Source organism: Orycteropus afer, unplaced genomic scaffold, assembly GCF_000298275.1.
Source record: "Orycteropus afer afer isolate SDZICR_OR568_19922 unplaced genomic scaffold, OryAfe1.0 scaffold00008, whole genome shotgun sequence".
Taxonomy (NCBI): domain Eukaryota; kingdom Metazoa; phylum Chordata; class Mammalia; order Tubulidentata; family Orycteropodidae; genus Orycteropus; species Orycteropus afer.
This window is the reverse complement of record NW_006921595.1, coordinates 12,261,901-12,283,729: the sequence shown is the minus strand read 5'-3', so window position 1 is coordinate 12,283,729 and position 21,829 is coordinate 12,261,901. Positions and strand designations below refer to the sequence as shown.

The 21,829-nt window shown below is 37.2% G+C and overlaps 1 protein-coding gene across 1 annotated transcript in view; it reads left to right on the top strand.

Annotated features, from left to right (window-relative positions):
- The window catches only part of STK31 (serine/threonine kinase 31), a 174,147-nt gene that overhangs the window by 114,496 nt on the left and 37,822 nt on the right, over positions 1 to 21,829 (top strand). The window contains exons 17-21 of the mRNA XM_007946528.1: positions 1,191 to 1,316; positions 1,893 to 2,018; positions 2,218 to 2,304; positions 3,483 to 3,632; positions 6,212 to 6,334. Of these exons, the coding sequence (XP_007944719.1) occupies positions 1,191 to 1,316; positions 1,893 to 2,018; positions 2,218 to 2,304; positions 3,483 to 3,632; positions 6,212 to 6,334 (612 nt within the window). The remainder of the gene's footprint in view (positions 1 to 1,190; positions 1,317 to 1,892; positions 2,019 to 2,217; positions 2,305 to 3,482; positions 3,633 to 6,211; positions 6,335 to 21,829) is intronic.

Sequence of the window (21,829 nt, the reverse complement as noted above, 5' to 3'; positions counted from 1 at the left end):
TTTTTTGAGATATTCTTTACAACTGCCATTAAATCCATAGAGATAACTTAGAATGTATTACAGAAGGGGATATTGATGTAGACGTGATTTTATTATTATAAATATGTAAGATTAAAGTCTCTTAAATTGTTAAGCATTACTGTAAGGTCTTTCAAGACTAGACTTTAAAATGATGTTTTTCCTTGGGAATTAATTAATTCTGGCTTTTAGTGACTATGTCATGTTGTATGGGTGAAAATAGTGTCTTGAAACTCTACAGACTTATGTAGAAATTTTGTAAGTCTTATATAGTGAATATATAGGACTTGCAAATTAAAGATTTTTTTTGAAAATATGCCATTCTACTTTATTGCACAGTATTACAAAAAGGTTTAAATCATGGTTTATGAAAGCCTTTAAGATGTTTAATTGTACTTTATGTTTAGAAATTATTCTTTATAGGCACTGATTATATAATATGGTGGATTAATTATATGGACAACACCTTAATAAAACTCATAAAATATTCCCACAACCCTCTTGCTAAAACTACTTACCATACAATAAAACTTAACTTGATTTAACATGTTGACTATCTGATTGTAGTGTAAAAATTATTCCTTTTAACAAAGAGCAGGAGTATCTGTTGTTGTTGTTATTATGTGCTGTCGAGTCGGATCCGACTCATAGCGACCCCTCCTTGGGTTTTCGAGGCAGTATCACTATGGAAGTAGATTGCCCAACCTTCCTTCCGAGGAATATCTAGTAGAATCAAAATATATGAAAGCTATTTTCACTTTTGAGGACCCCATTTAAAACAGTGGCAGAGGTTTACATAGTAGTCCTAATTTTTAAAGATCTCATTCCCATTGTACAGCAACTTTTTTTTTTCATTTTAATATTAGAAAACATACGACTTTTTCAAGTAAATTTCAGGGTTTCCTCAGAAGCATGTGTGAGGTAGTCCCAGTCGTCTCCAGAATCTGTTCTAGATCTGTAGCAGCAATTAAATGAATGTGTGGTGATTACACTTTGGATGGGAGGCCAGAAACTGGAAAAAATATAAACCTTTAAATATTTTTATTTTATTAGTTTCCCCTATAGACTTGATGATGTCCAATCTGTTTAATAACATTTAACTAATTAATTAGATGATTTAAAAGTGCTTGGATTATTTAGATTGTTCAACTGTAACAAAAACTTGTGTCTAGAACTCTGATGGTCTTCTTACCATGAGCTTGGAACGAGATCTTCTTGATGCTGAGCCCATGAAGGAACTTAGCAGCAAGCGGCCTCTGGTATGTTCTGAGGTTAATGGGCAGATGATTCTTTTAAAGGTAAGTTGTTGTGTTTTGTGAGAGATTCAGAAGTATAGCAAAGTAAAAACTCACTTTTTGTTTGCTAAAAGTATCTGAGTTTACTGGCATGATGATTGTGTATCCAATGTGGTTGCCGGAACTACTTTTGAGTTTAAAGTTTCCCTAAATAATACATGGTTTAATAGGATGTATTTGCTTTCATTTTTAGGGTAAACCCTATTAAATTCTGTTCTCTTTCTTTTCTTCTTCTTTTTTTTTTTTAAAGTTCTTGCTTTTCTCTTTGAAATCTCAATTTCTTTGCCAATACAGTGTAATACTCCTTGATTTCTTCACTGAACTGAGAAACTGTTAATTGTGATAATAAGATAATTAATTTGGCCATAGTGGCTAACCTATAGGTAGAATTGTTCTTCCCTTGCCTTATTACAGTATCCAGAGTAGATGGAAGACTCAATACTTATAAAATTAAAAGATAAAATTAGATATAATTTACATGTTTTATATGAAAATCATTTTTATGTTTAAGTTGGAATGATGGAATTAGCATAGTAATTTTAATCTTGGAGTTACCAATTCTGTTTCTTTTGGTACTAGGGCTATTCTGTGGATGTTGACACAGAAGCCAAGGTGATTCATAGAGCGGCAGCTTATCACAGAGCTTGGAGAGAAGCTGAAGAAGAATCTGGGTTACTACCATTGATATTCCTGTTTTTGTGTAAGGTAAAGTTCATATGCCAACCTTTTGCAGAACACATTTTATTTATAATAAATTTTAAAGCAATAACTCAATCCTTTTGACATAAAGCAAAAAGTGACATAAAGCAAAAAGTGTCTTGTAGAAATCAATATATAGTAAAAGTACGTTGAAGACTTTTTCACTTTTAAGTCACATTTTGTATTCATCTGTTTTGCTTATTAGTCTGATCCTATGGCTTATCTGATGGTCCCATACTATCCCAGGGCAAACCTGAGTGCTATTCAAGCCAGTATGCCTTTAACTTCAGAAGTAAGTAAAAAACACTATTTCCATGGATATATTAAATGAGAAAATAACACCTAATATTTATTGAGGGCATATTTTATTCCACACGTTATAAACTGTGCAAAAATTTTGATTTGCGTTGTTGTCATATCAACTTTGTGATGTGAATTATTCCATTTTGCAGATGAGAAAAATTAAGTTTAGAGGGATTAAGTGACTTGTAGCCAGAGGGTGGAGTTGGGACTTGAACTCAAGTCTCTGATTCCAAAGCTTGTCTCTCTGGTTCCAAAGCCCATACTTAGAACTATTAAGCTGTAATGTATGTAAATTGCCTAGCATAGTACTTGGTCTTATAAGTGCTTAAGCGGCTGCTTGGAATCCCTGGGTAGTATAAATGGTTAACATGCATGGCTCCTAACCTAAAAACAGGGTTAGAGTCCACCCAGAGGTACCTTGGAAGAAGAGGCTGGTGATCTGTTTCTAAACAATCAGCTATTGCAAACCTTACAGAGCACAGTTGTGCTCTAACATGCGTGGAGTCACTATGACTTGATGACAACTACCTCATTTAGGGTTAGTATTAGTAATAGAAGAGGCCTTGGCTTTTCCTAACTAGTAACACTATTTCCATTTTTTTTAATTTACATGGTCATTTTTTTCAATTTAAATCTTAGACACAATAGAGTGTGTGTGTGTGTATGTATATATATATATATATATATATATATATATATATATATGTGTGTATATATATATATATATATAGGTATGTGTGTGTATGTATATATACATATATATATATATATATATATATGTAAGTATGTATGAATGTACGTGTGTGTGTGTGTGTGTGTATACTCACTGCTATCGAGTCAATTCTGACTCATAGTGACCTTCTTTGGGTCTTTGAGATGGAATCTTTATGGAAGTAGATTGCCCAGTCTTCCTTCTGTGGAGTGGTTGGTGGGTTTGAACTGCCAACCTTTTGGTTAGTAGTCAAATGCCTTAGGCACCATGCCACTATTTTCATAATCAGGACTTCATCCAACTTGCAATTCTTCCTTTATGTTGTATTCCTATTAAAGATTAATTGTGGAGGAAGCGTTACTCACTTTTGGAACAGTCTTTTAATTAGAGAGTTAGTTCAAGTATTAAAATTATTTTCCTACTTCTTGATCTCTTTTGTATGTACTTACTTGTAGGAGATTTTAAAGGTCATGAAAGGTGTTGCCCAGGGTCTGCATACATTGCACAAGGCTGACATAATTCATGGATCACTTCATCAGAACAATGTATTTGCTTTAAACCGTGAACAAGGAATTGTTGGAGATTTTGACTTCACCAAATCTGTGGTAAAATAGCATTTAAAAATAGGTTCTAGACTTCATTTAGTAGTATTAGGCAGTAGTTTACTTATACATGATATGACAGTCTATGATAGGGTCTTTTTCTTGGCTAAGGTATGTCATGGTGCAAGCAATTATCTGGTAACCAGCATTGTATTTTTTAACTAAGTTTTAGTAGCAACCTAATGTTACAGTCAAGGACATTACCTACATTAATCAATTTTTTTTTTTTTTTTTATCGTCATCAAGAAATTGCTAGGAAATGCAAGGAAAACTAGGTAGCCATCTCAATACCCTCCTCTACTGGTATGCCTTCCCTCTTACCCCCAGATTAAATTTAGAAATACATACTTAACTATGTTTTGATTAATAATGGGTATTCTTAAAATCCTCACTTAGGAAACTTGGACTTTTCTGTCTAACTGGCTATTAATTTGGTGCCATATTAACTCGGAACAGACATTCTATAGAGAGAGCAAAGATCAGACAAGTAAAGACAATTAAATCTTGTAATTTTTTTAATTGGTAAAATATATAGTCTTACATGATCATAGGAGAGCACTTCCTTTTTTTAAAAAAGAATATCTTTATTGAGGTAATATTCACATACCATAAAGTTGACTTTTAAAGTATATAATTCAGTGGTTTGAAGTATATTCACAAAGCTGTACATTGATCACCACTGTTTAATTCAAGAACATTTTTATCACCCCTAAACAAACCCCTTACCTGTTTGGAATCATTACTCATTCTCTTTTGCCTGCAGTCCCTGGAAACCACTATGGTTCCATATTTCTATGGATTTGACACCTGTTTTTGACATTTGATATAAGTGGAATCATACAATATGTGGCTTTTTATGATAAGCTGCTTTCACTTATCATACTGTTTTCAGTGTTTACCTGTGTTGTAGAATGTATCAGAATTTTATTCCTTTTTGTGGTTGAATAATATTTCTTCATATGGATATGCCACAGTTTATCTGTCAGCTGATGGATATCTTAGTGGTTTCTACTTTTTGATTATTGTGAATAATAGGTTGTGAAGATTCATGTACCAGTTTTTACGTGGGCAGCATTTTATTTTATTCTGCAGCATTTTACATTCCCACCAGAAACGTATGAGGGTTCCAGTTCTCCACATTCTTGGTCACCTTTTGCTCTTGTTGTCCAAGCAATTCTCTTTTGACATGCTTTATACTTTGTCATCTATAAGTCATAGGATAATACCACTTGTGTGTATGTAAACTCAATAGTTTTCATAAGGTGTTTCAAAATGAGAAAGTGAAAATATAAAGCTGTAATCAAATACTGGAATATGCAGGATTTATACAAAATAGATTTGCTGTAATATTTATCTGACTACATTAATTTATTTGAAAATTAAGAGGACAGCCTAAGGAAGATAACTAAATTATGAGTTTCAAAAAATCCTCCGCTTTTAGGGAAATTCTTGTTTGTTTAACTTTTGAGCATATCATTTACATAGCTGTAGACACATTATTACTCTAAGAATTACTCTTCCTCCTTTATACTAATTTGTCAGCTGTTGTTATCTCCAGAACATTAAAATGATCTAATTTGAAATAGTAATTAAATTTACCTTATGTTCCATTTTTTTCACACCACTTTCAGATTGAAGTGAATATTAACAAAGAAGAGATATTTGGAAAGTAGTTTGTAGTCAACATCATTGCTTTTCAAATATTAAAGGGCATAAGAATCACCTGGGGTTCTTGTTAAAATGTAAATTTTTATTCAGCTTTTCTGGGATGGAGATGCTGCATTTCTAACAAGCTCCCAGGTGATACCCATGGCTGCTGGTCTTGGGACCACACTTTGTGAAGCAAGAGTCAAGATAGATTTGGAAAAAAGATAATACTTACTGATACATCTGCTGTGTGCTAGGCATTGTGCTAATTACTTTTATAATTCAATAACTCTATAAAGTAGATGTTATTTTCTTTTAAAGAATTAATTAAAGTTCAAAAAAGTTAAAACCCAAGGTCACACAACAAATAAGTGGGAAATTAGGGGTGTAGCCAAGATCTGTCTGAACTCAGGGTTCATATTCTAATCGTTGAACATCCTGTGACATTTTTGAAATGGTATATTTAGGAAAGGATCAGTAAGGAAGGAAAATACTTTGTAGAATTTCAGTATCTTTTAATTTAGAATTTTGAAATTTCATTATTTGGACTTAGAAAATAGCATGGTCACTTGCCCTTAGAAGATTTGTTTTTTTTTAAAAAAAATGACAGTACCAAATCAAATAGTCAATGGTTGGTTTGATTCTACCTAATCTATATTATAAATATAATGATAGTCTCAGTATTTATTTTATGAGACTGATACTTAAGAGTAATTTAGAATAGCAGAAATTTAGCTAAAATATTGAGAGCAAGAGAATGATTTTTTTTTTCATTAAAATTATTCATAAAATTTATATGTAAAATAATTTCATTCAAAACAAAATTATTTCAAATAAATTTGCCTTTTTTTGTGTGTGGATTGAATGCAGAGAACTTCACAAAAAGCCAACTCAATTATGTTGTCTCTAAAATATTTAACATACTGTTTTTGTAGAGTCAGCGTACCTCAGTGAACATGATGGTTGGTGATTTAAGTTTGATATCACCTGAGTTGAAAATGGGAAAACCTCCTTCTCCAAGTTCAGACCTGTATGCTTATGGCTGCCTTTTATTGTGGGTATGTTAGTTTTTTTTTTTGTTTGTTTGTTTGTTTAAATAGATCAATCATTTATATGCATATTTCAATTTGTAAGGTAGTTCTTTTCAGCATATAACTCTGGATAAAAAGCAGTGGTATCTAGTATAAGGAGCTCTGGTAGCATAGTGCCTAAAAGCACGTGACTGCTAACCAGAAGGCTGGTGGCTCAAACCCACCAGCCTCTCCTCAGAAGGAAGGTTGGGCCATCTATTTCCATAGTAATACTGCCTTGGAAACCCAAGGAAGGGTTGCTGTGAGTTGGGTCCGACTCAACGGCACATAACAGCAACAACAACCACCACCTAGTAGGAAATTGGGGTTTCTGTTAAATTTTATCATAAACCATTGATTTACTTCTGTCCCTTTTAGTTATTAGTATATTGTGTACTTTCTACCAAGTGGCTTGATAAGTATTCTAAGTATCATGGCATTGTTTTAGTTTTATTAAAGGCAAGACTGAAATGATTTTGTCTTATATTTATCGAGAAGCAGTTCATGTATATGTTGAAAATAAATGAGCCTTAGGTAAATGTTCCTGCTTTTAGTGTAAACTAAATACCTATTTCTTATCTGTGGTTTAAGATCATTGTTCCTGTGAATCATGAGGGATCAAGTGCTAAGAAGGCAAAGATATCAGTTTTGACTTGTAGTCAACATTGATTTCTCTGGAGGTTCTAGCCTAGGAGTGTGTGCACATAGACTCAGTGTTATATGAATACTAGTTTTCACCAAGTTGGTCTATAGATTCAGTACAATCCATAGCATTTTCCAATAAAAATGCTAATAGGCCTTTTTAGTATGTGTGTGTGAAAGAAATTAATAATTGGTTCTATAATTTATATGAAAATGCAAAGGACCTAGGATAGCCAAAATAATCTTAAAAAGAACAAAATTGTAGGACTTATACTACTTTTCAAGATTTAATAAAATTACAGTAAGTAAAGACAGTATTTTGGTGGTATAAAATTAGACAAATACATCAAAGGAATAAATAGACATACTAGATACAGACCCACATGTATGCAGTCAACTGATTTTTGAAAAAGGTGCCAAGGCAATTCTATGAAGGACAGGATAGTCTTTATAACAAATGGTACTGGAGCAACTCGATATGCATATGTAAAAAATAAACTTTGATTCATTCCTTGTAGCATGTATTAAAATTAAGATGTATCACAGATCTAAATGTAAAACTAAGTCTCTAATAACCAACAAAGAAAGTTTCCTTACATGTAGAAGAAACTTTTTTTGTTCGTTACCAGAGATGGGAGGGAAGGAGAGAGAACACTGCAAAAAAAACAAAAACAAAAAACAACAACAACAAAAAAAAACAAACGTAAGCCTCCAGAACTTCTAGAAGAGACCATAGGAGAAAAACTTTAGGTTTGGCAAAGATTTTTCAAATAGGACACAAAAAGCATCAACTTTATATAAAAGAAAACAAACTCATAATTTAGATGTCATTAAAATTTAAAACTTTTGTTTTTCAGAAGACTTTTATAAAAATTAAAAGGCAAGCCACAGACTGGGAGAAAATATTTGCAAAATGTATACATGATGAAAGACTAAAGATTCTAAAGAATTCTTACAACTCAGTAATAAGAAAATAACTCAATTAAAATATGGGCAAAATATTTAAACAGATACTTTACCAAAGAAGATACTGAGATAGTAAATAAGCATGTGAAAAGATGTTCAGGATCTTTACTCAAAAAAACAAACTCACTTCCATCGAGTTGATTTTGACTCATAGTGACCCCATTGGGTTACCGAGGCTATAAATCTTTACGGTAGATTGCCCAGTCTTCTTTCTGCGGAGCAGCTGGTGGATTTGAACTACTGACCTTCCAGTTAGCAGTCTAGTGCCTTATCCATTATGCCACTTGAGCTCCAGGATCATTGTTGTTGTTAGGTGCTGTTGAGTTGTCTCTGATTCATAACAACCTTATGCACAGCAGAATGAAACACTGCCTGGTCTTGTGCCAGCCTCACAATCCTTGCTATACCTGAGCCCATCATTGCAGCCACTGTGTCTATTTGCCTCGTTGAGGGCCTTCTCTTTCTGTTGACCCTCCACTTTACCAAGCATTATATCCTTCTCCAGGGAGTGGTTCCTTTTGATAACATGACCAAAGTAAGTGAGACAAAGTCTGGCCATTCTTGCCTCCTAGGAGCATTCCAGGTACACTTCTTCCAGGACAGATTTGTTAGTCCTTTTAGCAGACCATGGTACTCTTAGCATCCTTTTGCAACACCACAACTCAAAAGCATCACTTCTTCGGTCTTCTTTATTCATTGTCTAGCTCTCACATGCATAAGAGGCAATTGAAAATACTGTGGCTTGGATTACGTGCACCTTAGTCTTCAAGGAGACATCTTTGCTCTTCAGCACTTGAAAGAGGTCTTTTGCAGCTGATTTGCCCAATGCAATATGTCGTCTGATGGTCTTGTCTGCTGTTTCCATTGGTTTTGGTTGTAGAACCAAGTAATATGAAATCCTTGACAACCTCAGTCTTCAATTATGGTGATGCTGCTTATTGGTCCAGTTGTGAGGATTTTTGTTTTCTTTATAATGAGGTATAATCCATATTGCAAACTGTAGTCTTTAATCGTCATCAGTAAGTACTTTAAGTCATCCTCACTTTCAGCAAGCAAAGTTGTGTCATCTGTGTATCACAGGTTGTTAATGAGTCTTTCTCCAATTCTGATGCCATGTTCTTCTTATAATCTAGCTTCTTGAATTATTTGGTCAGGATACAAGTTGAGTAAGTATGGTGAAAGGATACAACCTTGGTGCACTCCTTTCTTGATTTTGAACCATGCAGTATCCCCTTGTTCTGTTTGAACGACAGCCTCCTGATCTGTGTACAGATTCTTTATGAGTAAAATCAAGTGTTCTGGAATTCCCATTCTTCTCAATGTTATCCATAATTTGTTATGATCTGCACAATTGAATGCTTTTGCATAGTCAATAAAACATAATTAAGTATCTTTCTGGTATTCTTTGCTTTTAGCTAAGATCCATCTGACATCAGCAGTAATACCCCTCATTCCATGTCCTCTTCTGAATCCAGCTTACATTTCTGGAAACTTTCTGTCAGTATACTGCTGCATCCATTTTTGAATTGTCTTCAGTAAGATTTTACTTGCATGTGATATTAATGATATTGTTTGATAATGTCCATGGTCTGTAGGATTACCTTTCTTTGGAATAGGTACAAATATTGATCTCTTCCAGTCAGTTGGCCAGGTAGCTGTCTTCCAGATCTCTTGGCATAGCCAAGTGAGTGCCTCCAGTGGGGCATCCGTTTGTTGAAACATTTCAGTGGGTATTCTGTCAATTCTTGGAGCCTTCTTCTTCGACAGTTCCCTCAGTGCAGCTTTGACTTCTTCCTTTGATACCATTGCTTCTTGATCATACCCACCTCCTGAAATAGGTGAAGATCAACCAATTCTTTTTGGTACAGTGACTCTTTGTATTCCTTCCATCTTCTTTTGATGCTTCCTGCATCATTCAATATTTTGCCGATACAATCTTTCAATATTGCAACTTGAGGCTTAAATTTTTTCCTCAGTTTTTTCAGCTTGAGAAATGCCGAGTGTGTTCTTCCCTTTTGTTTTTCCAACTCCAGGTCTTTTCACATTTCATGATAGTAATTGGCTTTGTCTGATAGCGCTGCTCTTTGAAATCTTCTGTTCAGCTCTTTTATCTTGTCATGTCTTCCATTTGCTTTAGCTGCTCTCCACTCAAGGACAAGTTTCACAGTCTCTTCTGACATCCATTTTGGTCTTTTCTTCCTTTCTTGTTTTTTTAATGACCTCTTGGTTTCTTCATAGATGATGTTCTTGATGTCATCCCACAATTCTTAGGGTTTTCGGTCATTGATGTTCAGTGCATCAAATCTGTTTTTTAAATGGTCTCTAAATTCAGGAGTGATATTATCAAGGTCATATTTTGGCTGTCATGGACTTGTTTTAGTTGTCTTCAACTTCAGCTTGAACTTGTGTATTAGCAGTTGATGGTCTGTTCCACAATCAGCTCTTGGCCTTGTTTTGGCCGAAGATATTGAACTTCGCTATTGCTTCTTGCCACAGAGGTTGTCAGTCTGATTCCTGTGTATTCCATGTGGCGAAGTCCACGTGTATAGTTGTTGCTTATGTTGTTGAAAAAAGGTATTGCAATGAGTAAGTCATTGGTCTTGCAAAATTCTATCATGTGATCCATAGCATTATTTCTATCACAAGGCCATATTTTCCAACTACCGGTAACTTTTTTTTTTGTTTCCAACTTTTGCATTCCAGTCACCAGTGATTATCAACACATCCTGATTGCATGTTCGGTCAATTTCAGACTGCAGAAGTTGGTAGAAATCTTCAATTTCTTTATCTTTGGCTTTGGTGGTTGGTGTGTAAATTTGAATAATAGTAGTATTAACTGGTCTTCCTTGTAGGCATATGGATATTATCCTATCACTGACAGCACTGTACTTCAGGACAGATCTTGAAACACTCTTTGTGACGATGAATGCCATACCATTCCTCTCCAAATTGTCATTCCTGGCATAGTAGATCATATGGTTGTCTGATTCAGAATTGTCAAAACTGGTCCTTTTCAGCTCACTAATGCCTAGGATATTGATCTTTATGCAATTCCATTTCATTTTTGACAACTTCCAATTATCCTAGATTCATACTTCATACATTCCATGTTCCAGTTATTAATGGTTGTTTGCATCTGTTTCTACTCATTTTGAGTCTTGCCACATCAGCCAGTGGAGATCCTGAAAGCTTTACTCTATCCATATCATTAAGGTGGTCTCTACTTTGAGAAGTCAGCTCTTCCCCAGTCAAATTTGGAGTCACTTCCGACCTGATGGTCTCATGTTCCAGCAGTATATTGGACAGTGTTTCAGGGCTATTCATTAAGTTTTCCACTAATATATCAGACCGTGTTTCACTGCTGTTCATAAGGTTTTCACTGGCCAATTGTTCAAGAAATGGATGGCTTCTTCCTTCCTCCAAGTCTGTCCTACCCTGGAGGCTGTGCTGAAACCTCTCCACCATGGGTAACCCTGCTGGCATTTTGCAACATGGTGGCAAAACCTCCAGCCTCACAGTGACATGTAAGCCACCACAGGGTGACAAACTGACAGACATGTTTGTCTCCTTAGTGAAATGTAAATTAAAGCCAAAATGAAATATCTACTATATGTTGTTCTCTCTCTGCCTCTGTCTCTGCCTCTGCCTCTCTGTCTCTCTCTTTTTATATAAACCAAATTCACTGCCATCAAGTTGATTCTGACTTAAAGCAATCCCCATTGGGTTTCCAAGGCTGTAATTCTTTATGGAAGTAGATTGTGTCATCTTCCTCCTGCAGAGCAGCTGGTGGGTTTGAATCACCAGCCTTTCCTCTGGTTAGCAGCCAAATACCTTACCCATTTTGCCACCAGAACTCGCTCGCTCTCTTTGTGTGTGTGTATGTATGTATGTAGGCAACTTCCACTTCTAATAAGAATACATAGTATAAAACACGTGAAAAGGCTAAAAGATAAGACTCAAGGATCATGTTTACAAAGATAGTATGAAGAGTTATCCTGGAACCGTTACCAAAGAAATTTTATTCCAGGGGCCTGAATATTACTGTCACTTTATGATTTTCAGAAAGTTTTAACAAAAATAAAAGGAATAGTTAAGTTAATGTTAAAGCTCTAGAAAACTGGGCATTTTGATTTTGGATGATTTTTGTTATGAGACCAGATTAAATGGTAGAAATGTTCTGAAGATTGCCATCAACTACAGATAATTAAAGTGTTTGAGTATTGGCAACCCTTCAACCTACAGCAATAAACCATATTTTTTAATTCACACATTTGGAATGTTGTTTTATTAGGAAGTCATTTATATTAATATTCTTTAGTATTTCTTCAGATTATAATGTGATTCTTAAGTGAAATGATTACCTATGAGACAGTTTTTCTTTTTTTTTTTTTTAAATAGAGCAGTTCTGATGTTGTCATATTAGAAAAAATAATTGTTTATGGGGGAGGGCTACTGCTAGTGAGGAAGCTGAATAATTTTAAAATAAAGAGAAGTGAATGATTGCTTTTATTCATACGACACTTTTTCAGTGTATCCTTCTCTAAAATGCAGCCATCTTTTTTACTTAATTTTTCTCCTAAATACTATAAATTTATTTATCTTTATGATTGTCTGTTTCTTCCACTAGAATGTAAGCTTTGGGGGCAGGGGTTTGTATGCCTCGTTTGCTACTCTGTCCTTAGTGCCTAGAACAATACTGAGTGCATGCATGGGAGTCCTCATATATTAGTTGAATGAATACATAGCTATATTTTATGAGAATGAGTATTTAAATTTTAGCTTCAATTACATAATTGAAGTATTAGGCTTTTTTTTTTTTAAGTTTGGAAAGGATGCCATGTTTTCTTCATGGGCTCAGAGGTCATGTCCTGAACTGTCATTTTTATAGCCCCTTGTACTTTATATTTTTTGGAACCTTGCATGAAGATTTTATTTTCCCCTAAGTCCTGTGATATCTCTAGAAGATCTTAGTCGTCATATTAGTCCCCACTGAATGACCTAATCTTGGATTTTCTGGACCTTCTTAATAACTTGAGACTTAACCTTCATACAGTTTCAGTCACCAGCTGTGATAGTTGGAGCTGTGTGTCAACTTGGCTGGACCACAATTCTGTGTGGTTTAAGCAATTGTGATGTGGGTTGTTCCAATGATGGGATCAGATGTATTTGTTTTGAGCAGCCAATCTGTTGAAACGGAGTTTCACTAGGGGTGTGGCCTGCTTCCAGTATATTTATGGACATCCTGGGAAAAGAGACACTCTTCTGTGGATCGGGATTCTGTTATGCTGCCTACAACTGTCTGTGAGTGAACAATCCACCATTTGGCCTGGAGATCTTGGATTCGTCATTCGTTGGAGTCAACAGCCAGTATACTGCCTGCCAACCTTGAGCTCCTCAGCCCCTGCAGCTGTGTGAGTCGGGAAAAGCCTCCAGCTTGACTTTTGACCCAAGAACTTTGGACTTGCCAGCTTCTATAAGTGTGTGAGCCATTTTCCTAAGATAAATTTCTCTTTCTCTCTCTCTCTCTCTCTCTCTGGTTTTGTTTCTCTCGAGAATCCAGTCTAACACATTTGGTACCAAGAGTGGTTCTAGAGAGACACAATCATAAGGATGGCTTCCTAAATTGGTTCTGCGATTTGATTAATCATAAGGACACTAATGACCCTGCCTCTGTTAGTAAAGAGGGCCCTGCTAATCTGTGGCATGAGGTGGCAACATTAATATGCAAAATAGCACCACCAGTAGATCAAGCATTTGTGAGAAGTGAGGCTCTGGGGATCGCATATTTGATACTTTTCTGCAATTTTGTCAGTATGAGGATTATAAGGAAGCTGGTTGGTTGGCCCTACTTATACTAGACAAAGTGGTGAAAGAGCGAGATGAGCTCAGGGCTGCTGAGTCATAGCTTAGGTGCTGCATAAAAGACCTCTCAGTGTTTCCAGTTGTGCTATGAAAGAAAGCCTTCTAGTAACAGTGCTGATATTGCCAAAAACCAAACCCAGAGTCTTATTTTAAGTGTGGCTGAATTACAACGCCAATTAAATTACCAACCCAGAATAGTGTCTGAAGTTAAAGTGAGGGCATTGATTGGGAAAAAAATGGGATCCTGAAACCTGAAATGGGGACATATGGGCAGATAGTCAGGAAGGTCAGGATATGGAGCCTGTGAATTCTGTTGAATCCCTCCCATCTGAAGGGATTCGTATAAAACCATTATCCCCTCCACCTCAGTTTGATGAGATTAACCCAGCTATTCCTGCTGGGTCATTGCCTGAGGCAGAGGCCATGGAACACATTGCTGACTTTTCTCAGGAACTACCCTAATCATTCATTGTTGCTAGACCTATAACTAAGTAAGTCTAAGCGAGCCCCAAAAGGTGAAATATAAAGTGTGACTGCTACCCTATGCTCTGTGGGTCTGGAGACCTTAGTCCCTGAGGGAGGAATACTCCCACCTGGAGACACAATACTGATTACATTGAACTGGAAATTAAGAATGCCACCTGGCCATTTTGACTTCCTCATGCCTCTGGATCAACAGACAAAGAAGGGCGTTACTGTACTGTCTGGTGTAATAGATCCTGATTATCAAGGGGAAATTGGATTGGCATTACATAATGGAGGTAAAGAAGAATATGTCCGGAATACAGGAGATTCTTTAGGACATCTCTTAGTACTACCATGCCCTGTGATTAAAGTCAGTGAAAATTACAGCAACCCAGTTCTGATATGACAATAATGGCCCAGACCCTTTAGGAATGAAGGTTTGGGTTACCCCACCAGGCAAAGAAGCACAACCAGCTGAGGTGCTTGCTGAGGGCAAGAATGGGTGGTGGAAGAAGATAGTTTTGAGTATCAGCTACGACCACGTGGCCAGTTGCAGAAATGAGGACTGTGATTGTTATATTTCTTCATTGTATATGTGCATCAGATATTTTTGTTTCCCTCTGTGTTGTTGTATGCCTTCAAGTTGGACCTGACTCATAGCGACCCCTCCTTGGGTTGCCGTGGTAGTATCACTATGGAAGTAGATTGCCCAACCTTCCTTCTGAGGAGTGGCTGGTGGGTTTGAAGTGCCAGCCTTCTGGTTAGCAGTCAAGTGCCTTACGCACTACGCTACCAGAGCTTCTAGAAAGAGATGGCCTGGCTACCTGGCGGGGAGCGGCTGGTGGGTTTGAACCACCAGCCTTGGGTGTGGCAGGTGACTGCCTTAGGCCTGAGGCCATCCCCTAGGGCCTTCCTTCTGTTATGAACTGTGAAATGTAAATAAGGTTAATGCGTTTCGGTTGTACGTGTGTTAGTGTATCATGTTAGGTGTGAATACGATGTTATAATTGTCCTTATTTAGAGATTATATATGGTTAAGAAGATGTGTACAACTGTCAAGTTGACAAGGGATGGACTATGATAGTTGGAGTTGTGTGTCAGCTTGGCTAGACCACAATTCTGTGTGGTTTAAGCATTTGTGATTTGGGTTGTTCCAATGATGAGATCAGATATATATGTATTGAGCAGCCAATCCGTTGAAAGGGAGTTTCCCTAGGGGTGTGGCCTGCTTCCAGTATATTTATGGACATCCTGGGAAAAGAGACACTCATCTGTGGATCAGAATTCTGTTGTGTTGCCTACAACTATCTGTGAGCGCACAATCCGCCATTCGGCCTGGTGACTTGGATTTGTTATTCGGTTGAGTCAACAGCCAGTATACTGCCTGCCAACCTTGAGCTCCTCAGCCCCTGCAGCTGCCTGAGTTGGGAGAGGCCTCCAGCTTGACGTTTGATCCAAGAACTTTGGACTTGCCTACTTCTATAAGTGTGTGAGCCATTTTCCTAAGATAAAGTTCTCTTTCTCTCTCTATATATAAGCTTTATTGGTTTTGTTTCTCTAGAGAACCCAGTCTAACACACCAGCCAAAACCAGGATTTTGTGATTATAATTTTTCTTTCTAAAAAATTATAGAATCCAATTATATATTTTTTGGATAGGCTTTCTGTCATCTCACTATAAAAAAACCCAAACCCCACTGCCATGGAGTAGATTTTGACTCACAGCAATCCTATAGGACAGAGTAGAACTAACTGCCTCATAGGGTTTCCAAGGCTGTACATCTTTACAGACGCAGATTGCTTTATCTTTCCTTTGTGGAGCAATTGGTGGGTTCTAACTGCCAATCTTTTGGTTAGCAGCTGAATGGTTTCACCACTATGTCACTAGACCTCCTGTTACTGTATCTGCTTGTAAATCTCTAAAATGTTTTTCCACTGTCTCCATCTTCTCCTAGTCCATCAGCAACCTCCTAATTTCTCTCTTCTTTCCTTGTTCAGCCTTAGTCCCATCTTAAAGCATCAAAACTATACCCTGTATTCCCTTTTACTTCTGTTCTTCCATTTAACTTCTTTAGAAAAACCCCAGTTGTAGATGTGTCCTATGGCTTGACATGCATAATTTTTTTTTAAGTCTCATTTTCTTTACTTAAAATTTATTTCTTTGTATGTTTTATTTTTTCTAGAATATGAGCATACATTGTATTTATTAGTCTAAGTACATTATTATGTCTGTTTATTACATGATGATAACATCTTCCCTTGCTGGGAGCATACATATTCATGTTTGGAGGTTAACCACGTGCTTTATAAACTTTAATGTACTCAATTCACGTAACATCCTGTGGTAATTCAGATTGTGTGCCAACTTGGCTGAGCCCTGATTTTGAGTGCTTGGCAGTTGGGTATAGTTATTTCCCATGATGAGATTGTAATCACCTCAATGGTGCGATCTCCTGTGAGGAGCTAAGTAGTTTCCTTTGAGGTGTGGCCTACTTCCAGTATATATGGAGAAGCTTTGAGAAAGGTCTCTCGATTTTTGGTACTTCAGAATCCTGTGTTAGGCTGAGTCCTCATCTCTAATTCCTGGACTTGATCCAGGGGCCTGCTGTATTGCCTACCAATCTTGGGATTGTGCTTTTTTAACCTGCCTACCTTAGGTTTGCCAAGCTCAGCAGCAGCTAGCAGCAGTCTGACTTAAGAGACACGTCTAGCTCTAGTGGGCCTGGAATACGAGGCAGAGCTGAAGTCCCAGGTTGAGGGCCTTCACCCAGTCCCTAGAGCCAGAGATATGAATTTGGACTTCTAGCCCCATAAACTATAAGAGAATAAATTCCTGTTTGTTAAGCCATCTGCTAAATGGCCAGACTTCGTCTCACCTATTTTGGTCATGTTGTCAGAAGGGACCATTCCTTGGAGAAGGATGTCATGCTTGGTAGGGTGGAGGGTCGACGAAAGAGGGGGAGGTCTTCAACGAGATGGATTGACATGGTGGCTGCGATGATGGGCTCAAGTATAGCAGGGATCGTGGAGCTGGTGCGGGATCGGGCAGTGTTGTGTTCTGCTGTGCATGGGGTCGCTATGAGAAACGACGGCACCTAACAACAACAACAACAAGCCATCCACTTGTGGTTTTTCTGTTATAGCAGCACTAGAGAACTAGGACACATCCATTATGAGGGACCACATCATTATCTCAAGTGTAGATAAGAGGGTGATAAGGGTTAGAATGAGGAAGTACCCAAGTTAGGTGCTGTCCCAGGATTTCGGTGTCTCAAGTCCCCTTACAAGACAACCTTTTACCTTCACATTATGTGTTATTAAGCTCTTGAAGGCATAGCCTTCACTGAAGCCAAGGAGGGACAGTTTCTGAAGGGGTACTCACAGTATGGATAAGCTACAAGTAAACATTATGGCACTGACTGCTGTGAGATTCCTTACATCATATTATTAATCCTCTTTTTAAGGTATCTCTAACCTTGTCTTCTATGGGCTGTTTGGTGAGATGTCCTCTTAAGACCTTGCATGGATGTATTTTATACTTCAGTTTAGAATATGGGTGTACATTTCAAATATTATTCTTGTTTTGATGAGTAATCACAAAATAAGAGACAGAAAAATCATATATCCTGTCATCTCTTGAGGCCTGCTTTATGTGGCTTGTGATGAGTCTCTCACCTTGAATTCCTTGAATCTTAGGAATGCTTCTCAGAAATATCCTAATTAAGAGAAATCAAGGGAGAGGGAAAATGGATGTTAGACCTCTAAAATCTGGAAGCAATTCTAATATAACCAAGACGACTGATGATGGATCTCATTATTGCAGAATTGGATGCTAGAGGTTTATGGGATTCAGGCTGGATGGACCCACTCACATCTCTAGTACCTTTTCCTATATAGGAATTCCATGTATTTTTGGATTCTGCAGCTGTTCTGAGAACCAGTTGAGAACCTTATTATCCCTTTCTTACTGGATCCAAGTTTAGAGAGTTTGGAGAGTTTTAACTCTGAAGGCTTTTGCTCTGTTTTGAGAAGAATACTCTATCATGTTGTTGTTGTGTGTGCTGTTGAATCAGTTCTGATTTATAGTGATCCAGTGTAATAGATTAAAACTGCTCCATATTGTTTCCTATGCTGTAATCTTTACAGCATAGGAAACATGAGAAAATTGTTGGGTTTTTTATCCTGCAGGTGGTTCTCTTCCTGGTGGGTTCCAACTATTGACCTCTCGGTTAGCAGCTGAGTGCTTAATCATTGTGCTACCAGAGTGCCTTTAGTCATAATATTATATTGTTGTTAGGTGCCAGAGAGTCAGTTCTGACTCATAGCGACCCTATATACAACAAAATGAAGCACTACCCAGTCCTGCACCATCCTTACAATCATTGCTGTGTTGGAGCCCATTGTTGTAGCCACTGTGTCAATCCATCTTATTGAGGATCTTCCTCTTTTTTGCTGACCCTCTACTTTACCAAGTGTGATATCCTTCACCAGGGACTGGTCTCTCTTGATAACATGACCAAAACGTGAGAGACAAAGTTTAGCCATCCTCACTTCTAAGGAGTATTCTGCCTATATTTCCTCTGAGACAGATTTGCTCTTTTTCTAGAAGTCCATGGTACATCTGTATTTTTTGCCAGCACCATAACTCAAATGCATTATTTCTCCTGAAGTCTTCTTTATTCATTGTCCAGTTCTCACATACATATGAGGCTATTGAAAATACCATGGTTGGCTCAAGTGCACCTTAGTCTTCAAAGTGACATCTTTGCCCAGTGTACTACACTGATGTCTATCCCTATTTTTTTCTTGACTGCTATTCCCATTGTAGATCCAAGTAAAGTGAAACCCTTGACAACTTCAGTCATCTTTTCTCCATTTATCATGATGTTGCTTATTGGTCCTGTTGTGAGGTTTTTTGTTTTCTTTTTGTTGAGGGGCGATCCATACTGAAGGGTGTAGTCTCTGATTTTCATCAGTAAGTGTGTTACAATTAACCTATATTTTATTACTTTTTTTTTTTTCTTTCCTTTCCATTCTTGATGTTGCAAAGTTTCGTTTCTTTTTCTTCCTGTTTTAAGAACTTCCTTTAGTCAGTCTTTTAGGGTAGTTCTGCTGATGAGGAATTCTTAGCTTTCTTTTATCTGAGAGTATCTTCATTTCTAAAGAATATTTTCAGTGGGTGTAGAATTCTGGATTGACACCACTTGAAAAATGGGCCATTTTTCTGGCCTCTATTGTTTCTGATGAGAAATCTGTCATTTGAATTTTTATTCCTCTGTAGGAATCTGATGTTTCTCTGTAGGTGCAAATTTTTATTAGTTTTCTGAAGTATGATATGACATGTCTTGGTGTAGATTGCTTTCAGTTTATCATATTTGGGGGCTGCTCAGCTTTTTTAAGTTTGTAGGTTTTGTTTTTTTGCCAAATTTGGTAAGTTTTCTGTGATCTCTTCAAATACTTTTTCAGCCCCATATTCCTTTTCTTCTAGGACTCCAGTGATAGGAATTTTGGATCTTCTACTATCATTCCCTAGATTCTTGAAGTTCTGTTAGTTTTTTGTTGTTTTTCAAATTGGACGTTTTCTATTTTTCTGTCTTCAACTTCACTGATGCTTTCCTCTATCATATTAATTCTAAGCACACCCAATAAGCTTTTTATTTCTCTTATTGTGTATTTCAATTCTAAAATTTCCATTTGGTTGTTTTTTTATATCTTCTATTTCTTTGCTGAGTTTTTTTTCCCTCCTCATTTGTTTTAATTGTATTTGTAATTGCCCACTGAGCACTTTTGTTGTGACTGCTTTAAAAAGACTTTTCAGATAATCCAAATACCTGTGTTATCTTGGTATTGGTATTATGATTGTTTTTTTTCCTCATTTGAGTTAAGATTTTTCTGTTTCCTGGTAAGACAAGTGATTTTTTTGTTGTATCCTGGACATTTTGGGTATTATTGTGAGACATGCTGTTCAGTCTTCATTTTTGCAGGCACTGTGATGTAGTGCATAGTTCCAGATAGGGTTGGATGTTTAGCTCCCTGTTGGACTTTGCTGACACCACCCTGGCAAAAACAGAATGCCAACTCATACTTCCTTGTGCCCCGTCTCTCAAATTGCTGATGCAAATACCAAGGATAGGGTAGTGAACTTAACTAGCACTGCTTCACCACTGTCTTACTCCACCTGCTTGTGCCTAGTTGCTGCCTTGTGAAGTTGGAAGTTTTACTTCCTACTGGACCCTGCTGACATCTGTTACAGTGAGGATGGGAAAGTAGAGTGCTGATTAGCACTGCCTCACAGTGCTGTTTCCATTTTGTTAGGAGTAAAAGTTCATTTCCCCTCTGGGTTGCACTGACAGCACCTCTTTGTGTAATGTAGAGTGCCAACTAGCATTGTCTTGCACTGCTGCCTTCTTCTGTCTCTTTGCTGGTGGGTGAAGAAAAAATTCAACTCCCTTTAGGCTCTGCAAGGACCTCTGGTGGTGTAGTGGGTAAGACATTTGGCTGCTAATCAGAAGGTCAGTGGTTCAAACCCACCAGCTGCTCTGGGGAGGAAGATTTACAGCCTAGGAAACCCAATGGGGGTCAGTCTGAGTCAGAATTGACATGTTGGCAGTGGGCTTTTTTTTTTTTTTTTTGTCTTAGGCTTTTCTTGTCTCACTTCGGTTTGGTGGGATCAAAAGTTCAGATTCCATTCAGTACCAATGGCACTGTTGTAGTTTTTTGTTTGATATTTGTCTGGGGTAACGGGTATTATCAAAAAGATTTTCTGTTTTGTTAAGCTGTCCTTGCTCCAATCTTTTGGCTAGAGAGAGCAGGCTTTCCTTGGGCTTTTTTTAAGTCTGTGCCTATTGATGCTTCTGGGTTGCAGGCTACTTCAGTGCTCCTGCAGAGAGGTAGCAAAAAAAACCCAGTTACCATCGAATCAATTCTAACTCATGGCCGAGTAGAACTATACTCACAGGGTTTTTAAGGTTGTGGTCATTTGGAAGCAGATCTCCTGACTTATCTTCTGAGGTGTCTCTGGGTGGGTTCAAACCTTTTTATTAATAGTCAAGTGCTTAACTGATTGTACTACCCAGGGACTCCATAGTCATGAGCATAAGGGAGGTGAAAAGAAAACCCAAGGAACTCACCACTGTCATTCCTTAACTCTTGAGTTCCTTAGGCACTTCATCATCTTCCGCATTTCAGAATCTTCCTATGTGTGTTTCTTGTATTATGGCTAGCTTTGTGTGTGTGTGTGTGTGTGTGTTTCCCTTCATAATAAGGAGGACTAGTGAAGAATAAGGTGACTCTACCTTGGCTAAAAGCCCTTGTATGCTTTTATACTGTCGGAGCAGAATGTTGTTGCAGATTGTCACTACCACATCAGTTTCATTTCAGTTGAGTCTTTGGTGCTTTCTTTTAGTACTTTTAGCTGTCTATGATCAGCTCATTCTCATATTCCCCATAACAGTTATTTTATTTATTTATTTATTAGATCTTTTATTGATTGATTGTGATTTGGGTGAAGATTTACAGAGCAAATTCACTTTCCATACAGCAGTTCACA